Here is a 16,516-nt window from a genome sequence, read left to right as displayed (position 1 = left end):
GCATTAAAATGTTATTACATCTTTAATGAACTGAAAAATCCAATTTAAAAGGTTTCTCATATATCCTTGAGATGGCCTTACGGGTCTAGACTTACATTTCAACTCAATGCTATCCTTAATAGTTTGAGTTACTATGTTTGACAAGGTTACTTAGATAAAGCTGGCAACAGCAGCAACAGTTGCATTGCTAAACAAGCTCACACGTTTCGAAAACCTCACTAGATATCTGCCCCTACTCCCACTGATGTCAGAAAGAGTTTGCCTTCAGATTCAAAGGGGAATGGATCTGGCCCCAAGTGACTGCCATTTACTCAGTGAACCTGCTTTAATTAGGGTCCAAAATGAATCTGTGGATTAGGATAATTAAGAGAATTAAGTGGAGAAGTTAGTTAAGACACTGAAAAAGCTGCTACTGTGACCCCAAATTGCCCCAAGCTCAGGCCCAAATCTTGTGATACAAATGGGAATTCAGAGCTCTAGGAAGATATAAGTCTAGCCAATGGTATATTCTTTGTCTAAGGGACAGCAAAATAAAAATAAGAGGAACAGAGAGTTTGTAATTCTCATGCAATTTCTGAATTTGTTCCTGGATGGCCTATATAACACAGTAGTGCAAGAATTCTCAAAGCCCAGGATATGCTATGTAAACAAATTTGTATTGAGACAATCATTTTTCTTTGGTATATAAGTACCACAGTGACCGGCACCATAGAAATACCTAAAGTAAATAGATAGTATTTTTTCTGTGGGACTGCTGGGGTTCAAAATTCTTTATAACAACACTGTTTGGACATGTTTTGCTCTTAGTTACAACCATGCAACTCACGTCAGCAAGACTAAAGTGATCAAATGCAAGCACATACATTGCAAAAAGAGCAGGATTCTATTTCTATATCACTACAAAGAGGGGTATATGAGAATCAGCAGGGCTTATATCTCAGACAGGGAAGGTGGGGGTGTGGTCAAATCCCAGCACAGCTGGAGGTTGGGAAAGTTGGGATAAAGCAATCAGGCTATTATTATTAAACACAAATAGGAGGGTGACTGTGTTATGAAGCACCAGAAGGGTGACTATGACTCAGACCACTGCTACATGAGAAAATGTATCTTACACAAAATTATGACTCAGGACTGTGCTTAAAATCAAAATATAGCCCCAACCCTATGAAATGAGAAAAATAAAGCTGTTCAGAAATTTTCTAACAGTATAGTTTCTTGTTGTTACATGCCTATTCAGAATTGTAGTGTTCTATAGGAAGGGCCTTATTCTGATGAAATTTCAGTGGAAACCAGGCACATTTTCAAAACTGAGTATTCTATATTGGATTGGTTATTGGGAGACAGTATTTTCTGTGTGACTGTATTTGTTTTTATAGAAGAACAGGCAGTAAGGAAGAAAATAGCTTGAAGTAAGATATTACTGAGCAAGCACTTGAGAGATGTTCCAGAACAATGCAAAAACTATTAGCACTGATGATTTTGTCTCAAGCTCCATACAAACTACACAATGAGTTTTGATGGGCTGAACCCAAGAGCACAGAAAGATTTTTTCCAAGAGTAAACAGGACTCTTTTTCAAGAGAGGCAGTAGTTCAGGGTAGCCAAATGGAGTCACATAACACTGTTGGGAAGCAGGAGTTCAAAAGACATTAGACCTGTCTAAGTTATCCTTAGGAGATGGTGTAATTTCATGAAGAGGGATATACATGTGCACTGTTTGTTGTTTTCAATTCTTTCTCTCTAAATGCTTTGTAGTGTTAAAATGGAAAATACCCTTGGTGTTGAGGAGATCATTTTGTCATTCTGCCACAGGTCGGATTCCTGAAGAGAAGATCTGCAGGTGCTTGAGTTCATTAGAACTTAGAGTAATAATGGTTGCTAAACAGGGTAATTTTAGCAAGGGTCTAGCCCAGTGGTGGGTAACCTCCAGCCCACAAGATGCATGCAGCCCATCAGAGTTCTGTGTATGCCCTGCGAGTCATTGTGTTTAATCTTGCCCGCATGCTGGGTTGCCAAATTCTGCTGGTTTCCATCTGCATCCTTTTTTTCCCCCTACTATTATTACTAAAACTGACACACTTGTAAAGCAAGGGCAAATGAAATGACTGCATACAACATTGACTTTGAGAGCCAAGTACTCCCTTTGCGTCCAATCACAGCACTGCTACAGTTCACAGAATCATAGGTCTGGAAGGGACCTCAGGAAGTCATCTAGTCCAGCCCTGTGCTTCAGGCAGGATCAACCCCTACTAAGTCATCCCAGCCAGGACCTTGTCCAGCCGGGACTTAAAAACCTCAAGGGATGGAGAATCCACCACCTGTCTAGGCAACGCATTCCAATGCTTCACCACCCGCCTGGTGAAGAAGTTTTTCCTAATATCTAACCTACACCTTTCCCTCTTCAACTTCTGACCACTACTCTTTGTTCTGCCATCTGACACCACTGAGAACAGTTTCTCACCCTCCTTTTTAGAGCTCCCCTTCAGGAAGTTGAAGGCTGCTATTAAATCACCTCTAAGTCTTCTCTTCTGTAAACTAAACAAGCCCAGATCCCTCAGCCTATCCTCATAGGTCTTGTGCTCCAGACCCTTAATCATTTTTGTTGCCCTTCGCTGAACCTGCTCCAGCAAATCCACATCCTTTTTATACTGGAGGGCCCAAAACTGGACACAGTATTCCAGATGTGGCCTCACCAGTGCCAAATAAAGAGGAATAACTACTTCTCTAGATCTGCTCGAAATGCACCCGAGTATGCCGTTAGCTTTCTTGGCTACAAGGGCACACTGTTTACTCATATCCAGCCTTTCATCCACCATAACCCCTAGGTCCCTTTCCATCATATTGCTGCTGAGCCAGTTGGTCCCCAGGCTGTAAGAATGTTTGGGATTCTTCCGCCCCAGGTGCAGGACTCTACACTTCTCCTTATTGAACCACATATTTATTTTGGCCCAGTCCTCCAATTTATCCAGGTCCCTCTGGATTCTCTCTCTACCCTCCAACGTATCTACCTCTCCCCCTAGTTTTGTGTCATCCGCAAACTTGCTGAGGGTGCAACCCAGTCCCTCATCCAGGTCATTAATAAAGATGTTGAATAACACCGGCCCCAGAACCCAGCCTTGCGGCACTCCGCTTGAAACAGACCGCCATCCATATATTGAGTCATTGACCACTACCCATTGGGCCCGACCATCAAGCCAGTTCATTTGGCCCACCCTTCAGATTCTAGGTACACAAGCAGTTAGCAAAAAAAAATCTTTCCCAGGAGACTGTATTAGTTACAATAATTTTGCAGCCCATTGAGGTAAAGGAGGGCCATTCACGTGGTTCCGTCCGTAGCCTAGGTTACTCATCACTATTCTACTCTAAAAGTTGGACAATTGCAAAATCGACCTAAAAATAGGGAAAGGCACAAGCCTCAACCCCTGAAGAAGGCCTTCTGAGAAATCAGAAAAGGGACAGAAGTCCAGCTGTAGCTATGAAACCCTTACTCATGAGAACTGAGTTTAAACCGTTTTCTCTCACATCTCAGCATACTGTCATGTATTAGAGAGATGCTAGTTTCTTGTCACTTACAAAAAACTAAAATGTGAATGAACTGCTATTTTGGTTGAGTCACAGGCTGGAATTTTGGTAAACTCAGACAGCTGGTAGGTAAGGTCCCATGGGAAGCTAAACTGAGGGGAAAAACGGCTGACGAGAGTTGTCAGTTTTTCAAAGGGACATTATTAAGGGCCCAAAAGCAAGCTATCCCACTGCGTAGGAAAGCTAGAAAACATGGCAAAAGACTACCTTGGCTTAATCAGGAGATCTTGCATGATCTCAAAATAAAAAAGGAATCGTATAAGAAATGGAAACTAGGACAAATTACAAAGGACGAATAAAAGCAAACAACACGAGCATGCAGGAGCAAGATTAGAAAGGCTAAGGCACAAAATGAGCTCAAACAAACTACAAGCATAAAGGGAAACAAGAAGGCTTTTTACAAATACATTGGTAACAAGAAGGCGACCAAGGAGAGGGTAGGGCCATTGGTCAGTGAGGAGGGAGAAACAGAACAGGGAATTTGGAAATGGCGGAGATGTTTAATGATTTCTTTGTTTCGGTCTTCACTGAGAAATCTGAAGGAATGCCTGACATAGAGAATGCTAGTGAAAAAGGGGTAGGTTTAAAAGTTGAAATAAGAAAAGAACAAATTAAACTTTACTTAGAAAAATTAGATGTCTGCAAATCACCAGGGCCTGATGAAATGCATCCTAGAATCCTCAAGGAGCTGGTAGAAGAGGTATCTGAGCCTTTAGCAATCATTGTTGGAAGATTGTGGGAGACGGGAGAGATTCCAGAAGACTGGAAAAGGGCAAATATAGTACCCATTTATAAAAAGGGGAACAAGAATAACCCGGGAAACTACAGGCCAGTCAGCTTAACTTCTGTGCCAGGAAAGATAATGGAGCAGGTAATTAAAGAAATCATCTGCAAGCATTTGGAAGGTGGTAAGGTGATAGGGAACAGCCAGCATGGTTTTGTTAAAAACAGATCATGTTAAACCAATCTAATAGCTTTCTTTGATAGAATAACGAGCCTTGTGGATAAGGGAGAAACGGTGGATGTGGTATACCTAGACTTCAGTAAAGCATTTGACACGGTCTCACATAATATACTTACCAATAAACTATGCAAATAAAACTTAGATGAGGCTACTATAAGGTGAGTGAACAACTGGCTGGATAACCATACCCAGAGAGTAGTTATTAATGGTTGTCAATCCTGCTGGAAAAGTATAACTAGTGGGGTTCCGCAGGGGTCTGTTTTAGTACCGGTTCTGTTCAATATCTTCATTAACAATTTAGATATTGACATAGAAAGTACACTTACTAAGTTTGCAGAAGATACCAAGCTGGGAGGGGTTGCACCTTCTTTGGAGGATAGGGTCATAATTCAAAAGGATCTGGATAAACTGGAGAAATATGCTGAGGTAAACAGGATGATGTTTAATAAGGACAAATGCAAAGTGCTCCAGTTAGGAAGGAACAATCAGTGTCACACATACAGAATGGGAAAGGACTGCCTAGGAATGAGTACAGCAGAAAAGGGATCTGGGGGTTATAGTGGACCACAAGCTAAATATGAGTCAGCAGTGTGATGCTGTTGCAAAAAAAGCAAACATGATTCTTGGATGCATTAACCGGTGTGTTGTGAACAAGACACGAGAAGTCATTCTCCCGCTCTGCGCTGGTTAGGCCTCAGCTGGAGTATTGCGTCCAGTTCTGGGCACCGCAGTTCAGGAAGGATGTGGAGAAATTGGAGAGGGTCCAGAGGAGAGCAACGAGAATGATCAAAGGTCTGGAGAACATGACCTATGAAGAAAGGCTAAAAGAATTGGCCTTGTTTAGTTTGGAAAAGAGAAGATTGAGGGGGGACATGATAGCAGTTTTCAGGTATTTAAAAGGGTGTCATAAGGCAGAGGGAGGGAACTTGTTCTTCCTTGCCTCTGAGGATAGAACAAGAGGCAATGGACTGAAATGGCAGCAGGGGAGGTTCAGGTTGGACATTAGGAAAAAGTTCCTAACTGTCAGGGTGATCAAACACTGGAATGAATTGCCAAGGGAGGTGGTAGAATCTCCATCAATGGAGATATTTAAGAAGGGGTTAGATAGATGGATTTCAGGGATGGTCTAGAAAATGCTTGGTCCTGCCATGAGGGCAGGGGGCTGGACTCGATGGCCTCTCAAGGTCCCTTCCAGTCCTACTCTTCTATGATTCTTTGATTCTATTTTATGCTCAGAAAGAAACATGGACTGGAAAAAATGTTAATAAAAAGGTAGAAGTGAAGCTTAAGCTACTAAAAACCATGGAGGTCAAGATTCTGTGCTTAGATTGGACATCTAAAAGTCACTGAGGAGAATAACAGTGTTGAGGTACTAATGAGCATCAGGAAAATGCGAACAAACTGGAAAGGTTTTGAGGGGAATCATGTTTTAAATTTTCTTTTTCTTTCTTTCTTTCTTTCTTTCTTATTCAGATATTATTGAATGGCTGGATTTTGTTTCGCTGCACATCTGCTTAAACATCAATGATGTGCCATTTTCAACTATCTTTCAAATGCTGTATTATATTAAATAGTACAGTTCTGTGGCACCAAGCATTTGTTTTTTCCTAAAAGGCAAACAGTGTCCAGAGAGGAAAAAACATTGGTTCCTCTTCACAGTACAGTTCATGCAGTGTTTGTTTCTATTCCCAGTTAAACAGGAGTCCCAGTTAGAAAATACAATTATAAAATAAATACAAGACAAAAATACTGAAAAGAAAATGGTATTCAACTTTTTATAAATTTAAATATTTCAATATTACATGAGGTATTAGAGCTAAAAATTTCACTCCTATGATTACACATCATTTAAGTACTAGCTCCTGTCTGGATGTTTCCTGCTGAAGTAGAAATTGTGTTCATTATTTCAATAAGCAACCAATGGTTCCAATAAAATTGCACTTTACCATATCCTGAATAAGGCTCTGATCCTCCCAAAACTTATATATGTATTTACCTTTGCACAAGTGAATAGCCCCTTGGCTGAGGGGGTAATCTAGCCCTTCCTAACTATATGTGGGTGAAATATTTTGAATTTTTGACCTTGCCCCCAACCAAAAAGGCACCAGTTCAATTTGTCATGATTCAGTCTGTTATTTGTGACACCAGGTTTTCAATTATATCTGAGACCTCATTTTAAATTTAGAGGAAATTACCTCATGAGTGACAGATGACATAAAATGTCAGTCCCAAATAGTATTCATATATTGTATTTTTTTCTGCATTTTATTTAAATTATCATCATGAGTATTATGTAATATTCAGGTAATATAAAAATCCATTTTGTAACACACTCTAAGAAGATTTATAGATTCATTGTGATCACCTGGTCAGACCTACATAATACAGGGTATAGAACTTTCCTAAAATCATTCCTGAAGCAGATATTTTAGAAAAACTTTCAATACATTTAAAAATGGCCAGTCATGAAGTATTTGCTATCAGTCCCTCGTGAACTGTATCAATGTTTAACTACCATCACTTTTAACAACTAACACTTTATATCCATTCCGAATTAGTCTAGCTTTAACTTACAGACATTGGATCATGTTGTCACTTTCTCTGCAAGGTCGATGAGCTTGTAATAAGCTATTTGTTCCCCACCTAGACACTTACAGACTGTCATCTAGTAACTCATTTTCGCTTTTCAAGGTAAATACACTGATTTGCTTGAGAACATACTTTAGTCCTTTGATCATTCTTCTTGCTCTTCCCTGAACCCTTATACTTTACAATTTTGGCATGTCTTTACATTCTTAGTATTCTAGGAAGCACTCATGACCAATCACTAAAACATCGCTAGTTAAATTATGGCTAGACAGAGATTGGAGGTAGGAGGGGAGGAGACTGTGAAGAAGCCACTTGTTGGGATGGCTGTGTCTCCTATGCAGAAGGCAGACATAATTTGTGTGCAACTATAACAGGATGGCAGGTTACAGAGCTTCACAAAGGGATACAGAATGTTTCTGGTAAGCCATCTTGATATCAGGTGCATGAAACCATGGATAGAGCTAGAACTGGATAAGCATATTTTTTTCTGAGTCATGCCAGCAAAAGAATTGTATTAATTCCAAGGCACGAATGTTTAGATATCTCTTTGAAACAGAAGGTGCTAGGGATTAGGATAAGGAGAACCTGCAAGAAAAACCCTGTGGGCTAAAGATCTTCCACGAGAAGGAAAGTGCAGAGGCTATATATATTTGGAATGTTCCTTGAAAGTAGATTGATTGGTAGATGCTACTTTGCAAGTAATAAGCAGTGTTCCATGCTTCAAATATATATCTGGATGATGGATTTATGCCCTTTCTTTCATGCCTCCCCTGTGAAAAATTTATATTTTCAGGGAGCAACAGTAACGTATCTTAAGACATTATGCCTGGTCTCTAAAATCATAACATTTCTAGCCTCTGAGGATCATAGAGTATATTACCTTTATTGCTTTCTGTACATATTTGAGTTTGAGAGAGAGATCTCATTCTTTAGCGCTTCAATATGATATGGAGCATGCAATAGTTATAGATCTTTGTTAAACAAAGACATTGTGCCAAGGAAAATAAGGCATTGTTTGCACACCTTTTGAAATATCGCAGATGTAGACTGATACACATATCCTCATTCTGATCCAGAGACACTCTGGATTTTAATCCGTGTAACTGAGGTCAGCCTCTAGCCCAATAGCCATCTGTCTTTATTTTGCCCTCTATCTACAGGTATTTGCTGAAATTCAGGATTTTTTCTAAGATAATTTTAAGAGAAATATGATGAGTCTGAGTTCAGTGGAAGTCTGGGTGTTATTTCATTTATCCTCTCATCTGATTCTTCAAGGTGCTGACTCCTATGACAATATCAGTACTATGAACATTAGTGCAAGTGTGAGAACCTTCTGTGCCTTGCAGTATCATGCTGTTATAGTGAGCCTACTTAAATTTTTTTATGAGTAAGAGATCACAAATTCCAGCAGTATTCTCCATTGTAGCAATTATTGTAAACAGCTACTCAAACTGGTACTCTCTTTCTTTCTGGTAAAAAAGGAAAATATATTTTTTAAGCTGTGTTCATTCTCCATAGCATTTTAGAAGAATGTTAAAATAAAATACACATTGAAATAGTTGTGCTCATTCTGGGTGTCAGCTGCACTCTTTTGTAGCCTCTCTTCACTGTCTGGATTATGTTGATTAGCAATTTTTTCCGAAATGATTAGCGCAAAATAGCAGCAAAATTCTATAGCCAGGGAAGGAATTTAACAGAGAATTTGGGGGGAAAAAAAAGCTGAGGGGGAGGTGGAATAATTTGGTTATTGTAAAATTACAGGAGGATAAAAAGTTGAACTGGGAGTTAAAATCAGCTCTATTATTTCAATAAAAAAGAATTTTTTGTGCAGGAACTTAATGTCAGTTTACAGCAGCTGGATTGATACCTTTGGCCTATTGGTTCAATAGACTGTGAAGTAAAATAATTTACATGATAGACTCAGCCATTTAAGTAAATCAATCAACCCAAACTATTATTTTAAAAATACACTCAAGTAAATGTATATCGTTTAAATAATTGCTGCCTGCAAAATTGTTCTGTGATAAATCTTAGCTCTCCTTTTGAAGAATGCTATCTATGCTCCGTAAAGGCAGAATATTTAATATGATATGAAGTAAAGTTATAGAAGAGTTAGTCATTGGAAATAAGCCTGGATCAATTGATCACAAGTTGTTTCAGTTTATATTAAATGGTTAGTAACCAAAATCAGCTTGTTAGCGATATTTTTTTTTGTTTTAAAATTGCAGATTTTGGGAAAATAAAGGACTTAAAGTTGACTGGACTAAAATTTTCAGTAACTTAAATATGCAGGAGGCTTAGAAATTCTTCAGGTTAGCTGCATAAAAACTATCTGAAATTTGCATCCAAAGCAAGATGGGAGAAAATGTAGAGAAAAACTGCACATCCAGGTGGATGAATAACGATGTCAAAAATATAATTAGGCTTTATCAAAGACCCTATTTTGAATGCAAAAGGGGTCTACTAGCGAAAAAAAAATGTAATTATGGAGGCTAGGCAAAGTAGGAGTAAACTGAGAATTGGTACAAATATATCTTAATTAGGTTTTCCCAATGAAATTCAGAAAGGTAAAAGGTGTTTCAATTACAAATAGAAGGAGAATAAGGAAAGATGTAGTTGGAATGTCATAACATTCCATATGGATGTGACCTGAATTTTCATCCTGCCTGATCTTATAACATCAGTTTTTAGTCCAGTAGCAAGAATTTTTAATGTGTCTATCTGAGGGTGGTTCGATATGATGGGATGAAAATTAACTTCATAGCTGTACTTAAGAAAGGGAACAAAAGTGATCTAATCTATTACAAGATGTGGAAGTCTGACCTCAGTAGTATGCAAGGCTTTAGAATAAATCTGAAAGGATGTATTGTTGTGTTGTATGTATTGTTGGCACATAATGGCACACGTGAGGTTAGTTGAGGAACATGAGAATGTGCCCGTGATTCTGTGAATAACCTGGTTAGGTCCAGTGATGGTATCTCCAGAAAATATATGTGGACAAAGCTGGCAGTGGGCTTTGTTGCAAGGAAAAGTCCCAGGACTGGTGTTACTGCAGTATAGACTGTGGCTGTTGGTGAGAATCCTGATAAGGATTCTTTTCTGGAGATATCATCACTGGACCTAACCAGGTTATTCACAGAATCATGGGCACGTTCTCATGTTCGTCAGCTAACATCATATATGCCATCATGTGCCAACAATGCCCAGATGCTTTGTATATTGGACAGACTTCAAACTCTCTTAGTTGAAACAGTTTCACAATGCAGCCCAGGATTACGGGTAGGAGTGGGGAAGGCTTGTCCAGTCCTTTTCCACAAGTCCCACCTCTTTCTGCCATTATCATGCCCTCTCCCCTCATTACACCCTGTCCTCCCACGGATAAGGCCTACAGGATTATGTGGGGCCAGTGCAGAGCAGCAGCTCCTCTCAGGTCCCTCCCATAATCCCAAGGGTCTTGTCCCTGGAGTGCAATGGGAGAGTGTGACAGTGACAGATAGTGGGAGGTTTGAGGGATGGGAGCAGACAGGCCCACCCCTGGCCCATTGGTACTCCTGTGACAGATGGTGAAATTGCTCTAGACAGGGATGGTCTGCAGGTCATGAATTTGAGACCCCTGATGTAGGTCAAAACTCTATCTCTGTATCATGTCAAACACTTAAAAGATGGTGCAAGAAACCATGTGCTGGAAAATTATGGCAATAGGTGATGTTTCATCCTAACCCTTACTAATTACAAGGTGGCTTATGCCAGGAAGAATGATAAGCTTTTCAGACATATTTGTAAAATAATAAAAATGAGAGTTCTATGTTTCTAACCAATATTCGCTAGATAAATGTGTAATCCATTTCTGAATCCAAGGAAGCTTTTCTTCATATCAGCCGAAGAAGAGTGCCATAACACTGAATGTCATGACATTTAAAACTACACATTTGATATAACTCTTTACATTTAGTTCTGTACATAAGTCTGTTAATTTCACATTGTTCAAGTCCCTATGGCTTAGCAAAAGCCCATCAGATAATAAAATAGGACAACATCACTCATGAGTCCTTTAGCAGAGTGTGAAGTAGGTATGTCAGCCCATCTGGACTGTGATATCTCTGGGAGAAATTAGGAACATGCTTTAGCAATTGGTTGGTTGATTAAACATTTACAAAGACCTAAAACACAGTGTCCTTTCTGACTGATGGGTTAGACCCCTACAGAGCTGTTCAGAGGCAAGAAATGTTCAATGCCTCATTACAGTTTCAGATGGAGAAGATAACCATCTGGTCCAATGTCTTTTCCTTCCTTCTCCTTCATAAACATTGAAAATAGGTTCAAAATTATTTATATTTTCAAATAAAACAATAAAAACAAACACCTCCAACCAAATTAGATATACAGTATGTGCTGTTACTTTGTAGGTGGCACAATCATAGAAATCTAGGACATCTTAACACCTTAAAAGTTTAATTCCCAGGTAGAATTTTCTTTCTCATCTGGCAAAATTCTACCAAATGGTACTGTGTTGGGGTTGGGAGGGCAGAGCCCTGGCTACTTTTATCATTCCTGGGTCTTACTGATGGGGGCAGGTCATCCTGGGACATCTAGGAAACAGGCAGCAGATCTTGCAGAACTGACTAGAGTGACTCCTTACTGGTCCATGAAGGGAAACATCCCTGGAGCCTCCCCGGAAGCCAATAAAGTCAATAATACCTCTGCCTGATACACAAATACAGTGGTGCCTTGATTTATGGGGGGTTGTTCCCACCCACCCTCGTGTAATTCTAATTTTGCATAAGTCGGGGGTGGTGTTTTTCCCTGGTAGAACTCAAATTCTTCAGCCAGGAAAGCAGCAGGACCACTGGAGCTCCTTTTGAAAGTTAAGTCTTGGGGTTGTGGGGAGGCAGTTGGGGAGGGTTAAGCCTGGTGGTGGGCTGGTGCCATGGGAGGGGGCATGGGGGTTAAGCTGGGGTGAGTTTGGGCTGCAGGGGGGAGAGGAGTGGGCCAGAGCCAGGCTACAGGGGAAGTGGTTGAATTGGGACAGGGGATGGGTTGAACTAGAGCCACGTGCAAGGGTGGGGAGCTGGAGCTGTGCTCAGGTAATAAGCCAGGCTGCTGGGGCGGGGGGGAGGGGAGTTTAAACTCGGCCGGGAGGGTTTGAACTGGGGCGGGTGGAAGTTGAGCCACAGCTGAACGTGGAGGTGGGTATTGAGCCAGAGCTGCACTTGGGTGGTAAGCTGAGGGTGGGGGAGTTGAGCCAGAGCCATGTGTGAGGGGTGGTGAGCTGGAGCCAGAGCCAGGCGTGAGTGGTGAACGGGGCTGGGAGAATGTGGAGGTTGAACCAGGGCCACCTAGGGCTGAGGTAGGGGGGTTAAGTGAGTTAAGCACAACCCAAAATTGCTCATTTCAAGGGTTTACTGTAGTCACTTTCAACCTGGAAAGCGGGGGTTCATTGGGCTGGAGTAACTGTTTTGAGGTAAAAGCCCTTTTATTGCAGATAATCAAGCTTGTCTGCATGAATGCTTGAGTGGGTTTCTTCATTTGTTTGTTTAAAAAAAAAACAAAACACCACCACCACCAATGACAATTACAAAAATCCAGTGTAGTTAAAATCTCGATCTTGTGAACAGCTATTTCTGTAGCCCTGGGTTTTTTGTGTTCAATATGCAAAGGGAGGGAAAAGAAGAAATGAAGTAACTCCATAGGGAATAAGCACTGTACCCGCTGACATCATGTATGCACGCGTGTGGACTAATTTCCAGCTTAGACAAGACAGTATGAATGGGAATTACGAATACAAAACTAGCCAAGGGAAAAAAGTTTGCAAATATTTTAGCTTTTATAAACCATACGCTACATTGTATTTTCTAAATGTTTCCGAGCACAACTAGGGACTTTTCCTAATGCCATTCATTTAATGACCAAACTTTATTGACATAAACAGAGAAAGTATGGGGCCAGTTCCCAATAAAAAACCACATTTCACAGCAAAAAGTTATCTCTTGGGGCTTGGCAATTTTGACTGTAATCTGCAGCGTGAAGCCCTTTCCTCTGCCACAGGCTTTGCATGCAAAATTACTGGCGAAATCGTTTTACTGTAACTTACATCAACTACTATTTCTTTTATTCCCACAGGCACAACAGCTAACAGACCTCGAGCAAAAGCTAGCAGTTGCAAAAGATGAGCTGGAAAAAGCAGCCCTTGACAAAGTAAGAATTTATCTGGGTGTTATAAACATGTTTAGCTCTATTAGCTATGAACACCTCAGTGTAACTTGACAAGAAATACAAATTAAGGCATCAGTTCTGCAAAGATTTACACTTAATGGACTGAGGTAGTCTCAATGAAGTCAATTAAACTAATCAGTTCATAAAGTTAAACTTGTATGTAGGGTTTTGACAGTTGGGATTGATAAGATTAAAGCAAGATAACAGAAATTCTAATCAAATTCTATGGTTACTTACAACAAGATGTTGATACTTGCTTATCTTTTGGGCTCAGTTTTATCATACAGCCCCAGTCCCAAGTAGGATGTGGAGAATATGCACGTAATCCGCGCGGGAATGGCTGAGCCACAGTTCATCCCTTACCTTCTGGGAGCCTAAAGGGAATATGCAAGCTAGGCTATCCCTTGAGATTTTGCAGCATTCTTCCCTCAGTGCAAAACTCTCTTTGAAGGCCACGTATTGGTTGCAGGGAATTGTATGATAGATTTGCCTCCCATAGTTGCTTTGGGGAACAGAGGAAGCAATCACTGATATTCCATAAGTGCAGAACCGTGATTGTCCGTGGGCTTTCATTGAGGTGGGTTTGAGTGTTCTTTGAACCCTTCCAAATTTCATTTGCATGATCACAAAAGTCAGGAACTATCTTATGCTTTGTGAGCTGTAGACCTCAGCTGTATCCACTAGTTAAACTTCTGCTACTGAACATTTTTCCTTTAAAAATAACAGTTCGACAAAATTAAGATGTTTTGCGGGAAGTTATAAGACAGAATTCTAATGGCTCCAATTAGCTAAACAATCACCAGTTAGAATAAAAATTACAAATGACTAGATGCTGACTGAGCAAATCAAGAACCAGCTAACTATAACAGTACAGCATATAGTGTATAAAATTTGAGTTGATCAGGTTGATCCAAAAAGTTGTCACCTTATTGAAATGAAACTTTTTTGACCTTACCGTAATAAACATTTTTTGCCCCAAAATGAAATTTTGATTTGTTCCAATTCAGAACAACAACAACAACGAAAGGTTTTCAGAATTTCCTTTGGGACAAGAATTTTGGGTTGTCATCTGCACTGACTTTTATTGATGACTCTTTGGCCATGTCTGCACTTACTAAGTACTTCAAAATGGCCATAGGAATAAGGAGATTTCAATGTTGCTGGGGTCCTTTCGAAAAGGACCCCCGTGTAGCCAAGTCATGCAGGAGCGAAATGCAATTTCAAAGTGCTGCGGCTGGCAGCATGCTAATGAGGTGCTGAATATGCATTTCAGCACCTCATTAATATTCTTCGATCTGACCATTAGCATGGCCATTTTGAAGTTTTTGGTAATTGTACACATAGCCTTTGTGTTTTGATATAGCAACTGATCTGACAACTGCTCCGCATTCTCTCTCAAAGTACTAAGCTAACCTTATATGGCGACTAGGAAGATTGGAAGGTAGAGAAGAACAGCCTAAAAACAGAAAAAAGTAGATACAGCTACTGTACAATGCAAAGCATAATGCTAGCGTGTTTTTATTAAATATACTTTATTGGCAAATCTTTGAGTTTCTGTGATTTGAACTATTCTCCTTCCATTGAGCTAGAAGGCTTTCTTTATCAGACAAATCTCCTCTGAAAGAACTTTCTTTGAAAGACTGCATCCACACACCACAAAGCAGATCAAAAGGGTAATGTGCTCTTTCGAAAGAGAGAATCCGCACAGCCCGTGCTCTTTTGGAAGAATGGACGAAGGATTGAAAATCAGGCACCATGAGGACCACTGTTTCGGGGGGGCGGCCCATGGAATATCCACACAAGTTTTCTTTTGAAAGAATTTGCTCTTCCTGAAATGGGAGTGGAAGAGCACTTTTGAAAGGACCACCGCGTTTTTCAATTAAATTTAGAAACAATGATTTTTGTGTGTAGATGCTCCACTGGATATTTCAAAAGAGCCCCATATTTTGAAAAATATTTCAAAGAACTTGCTAGTATAGACACGGCCCCTGTTTCTGGAGGAGAGGAAAGATGACAGCAGAATATACAGTTTGAAAAATATAACTGCTCTGACAAAGGATAACTTACACAGCCTGTTTTGAACCAGTCAGATACTTCAAATATCAGCCAAAACTTGAAGTTGGATCCACATTCTTGGCTCCAATTACGTTTCTTTGTGCCACTCTGGTGATATAAAGGAAGCTTAAAACTGGCCTAGTTGACCAGAGGCTGATTCTCTGCTTTATGTAATTGCCCCTCAGAAATCCAGTGTAGGAAATATATTGTGTGGAAGGGGTTTGGCTGGAGTAGGAGTGGGCAATAATTTTTGATGTGGTGACACTACAAGATTTTGGTAAATGGTCGAGGACTGAACTTTTTTATGGAGCACGTGCAGGGTCTGGGATGAGATAATGTGCTGGGTTAGTGTACTGTGGTGCAGGAGATTGTGGGTGGTCTGTGAGGGAGTTTGGATGTAGGAAGGGGTTGTGACCTCTGACAAAGTATTTAGTATTTGAAGCTCTACCCCCTCTGCAGCCCTAGGGGCCTGCTGTAGGCTGGATTAAAATGCTGGAGGAGGGGGACTGATCCAGCTCCTGGAGTCTATCTTGCATGCCCCTGGGCTGGACCGTATATAGAGCCATACAGTGATCTACAGGAGGAGTCCTGGGGCTTTTCAGATGCATTAGTTGGCCTCCAGTAGCCATAGGAATCTTGGGACTGCAAAGAGGATATAAGGCGATTCTTTTTGTTTCCTTCCCACCCCTAGCCAGGTCCTGCACTGTGACAAAGTATCCAGACTTAAAGATCAAGAATTCACTGTTTATTGAGCCCTTAATCTCAGGCAAAATGCTTTCCTATTGGATTATTCATATTCGCTTACTCTGGCAAGCCTAGACAATCAGTACACAAAATTGCAGATTTTTCTCTCCATTAAGGAAACAGGAAAACTATTCCATTTTGTCCTGTTTTTCCTCCTTTACTCTTCTATCCTTCTCCTATTTCTGTGATTTTTCTCCTTCTCATCCAAATAGTACTTTTGCAATACTGCTTCGTCATGCTTTTGGGAGTTTTCAGAGTTGTTTTTTTTTTTTAAATAAAACCCAAATTGTGCTCTCCTGGATTCCAAGCAAGGCTCTTCATGTGACTTATCTCTAGGTTCTAATTTGTTAGAAGCAAGGTGGGACAGACC

The 16,516-nt window shown here is 40.3% G+C and overlaps 1 protein-coding gene across 3 annotated transcripts in view; it reads left to right on the top strand.

Moving 5' to 3' along the window:
* LUZP2 (leucine zipper protein 2) overlaps nucleotides 1–16,516 on the top strand; it is a 462,473-nt gene that overhangs the window by 365,898 nt on the left and 80,059 nt on the right. For all 3 annotated transcript variants that reach the window (XM_074999009.1, XM_074999008.1, XM_074999007.1), the window contains one exon: nucleotides 13,255–13,329. In XM_074999009.1, coding sequence (XP_074855110.1) covers nucleotides 13,255–13,329 — 75 coding nt within the window. The remainder of the gene's footprint in view (nucleotides 1–13,254; nucleotides 13,330–16,516) is intronic.

This window comes from Carettochelys insculpta, chromosome 6, assembly GCF_033958435.1.
Source record: "Carettochelys insculpta isolate YL-2023 chromosome 6, ASM3395843v1, whole genome shotgun sequence".
NCBI lineage: Eukaryota > Metazoa > Chordata > Testudines > Carettochelyidae > Carettochelys > Carettochelys insculpta.
The sequence above is the reverse complement of the archived record's forward strand: the minus strand, read 5'-3'. Positions and strand labels throughout refer to the sequence as shown.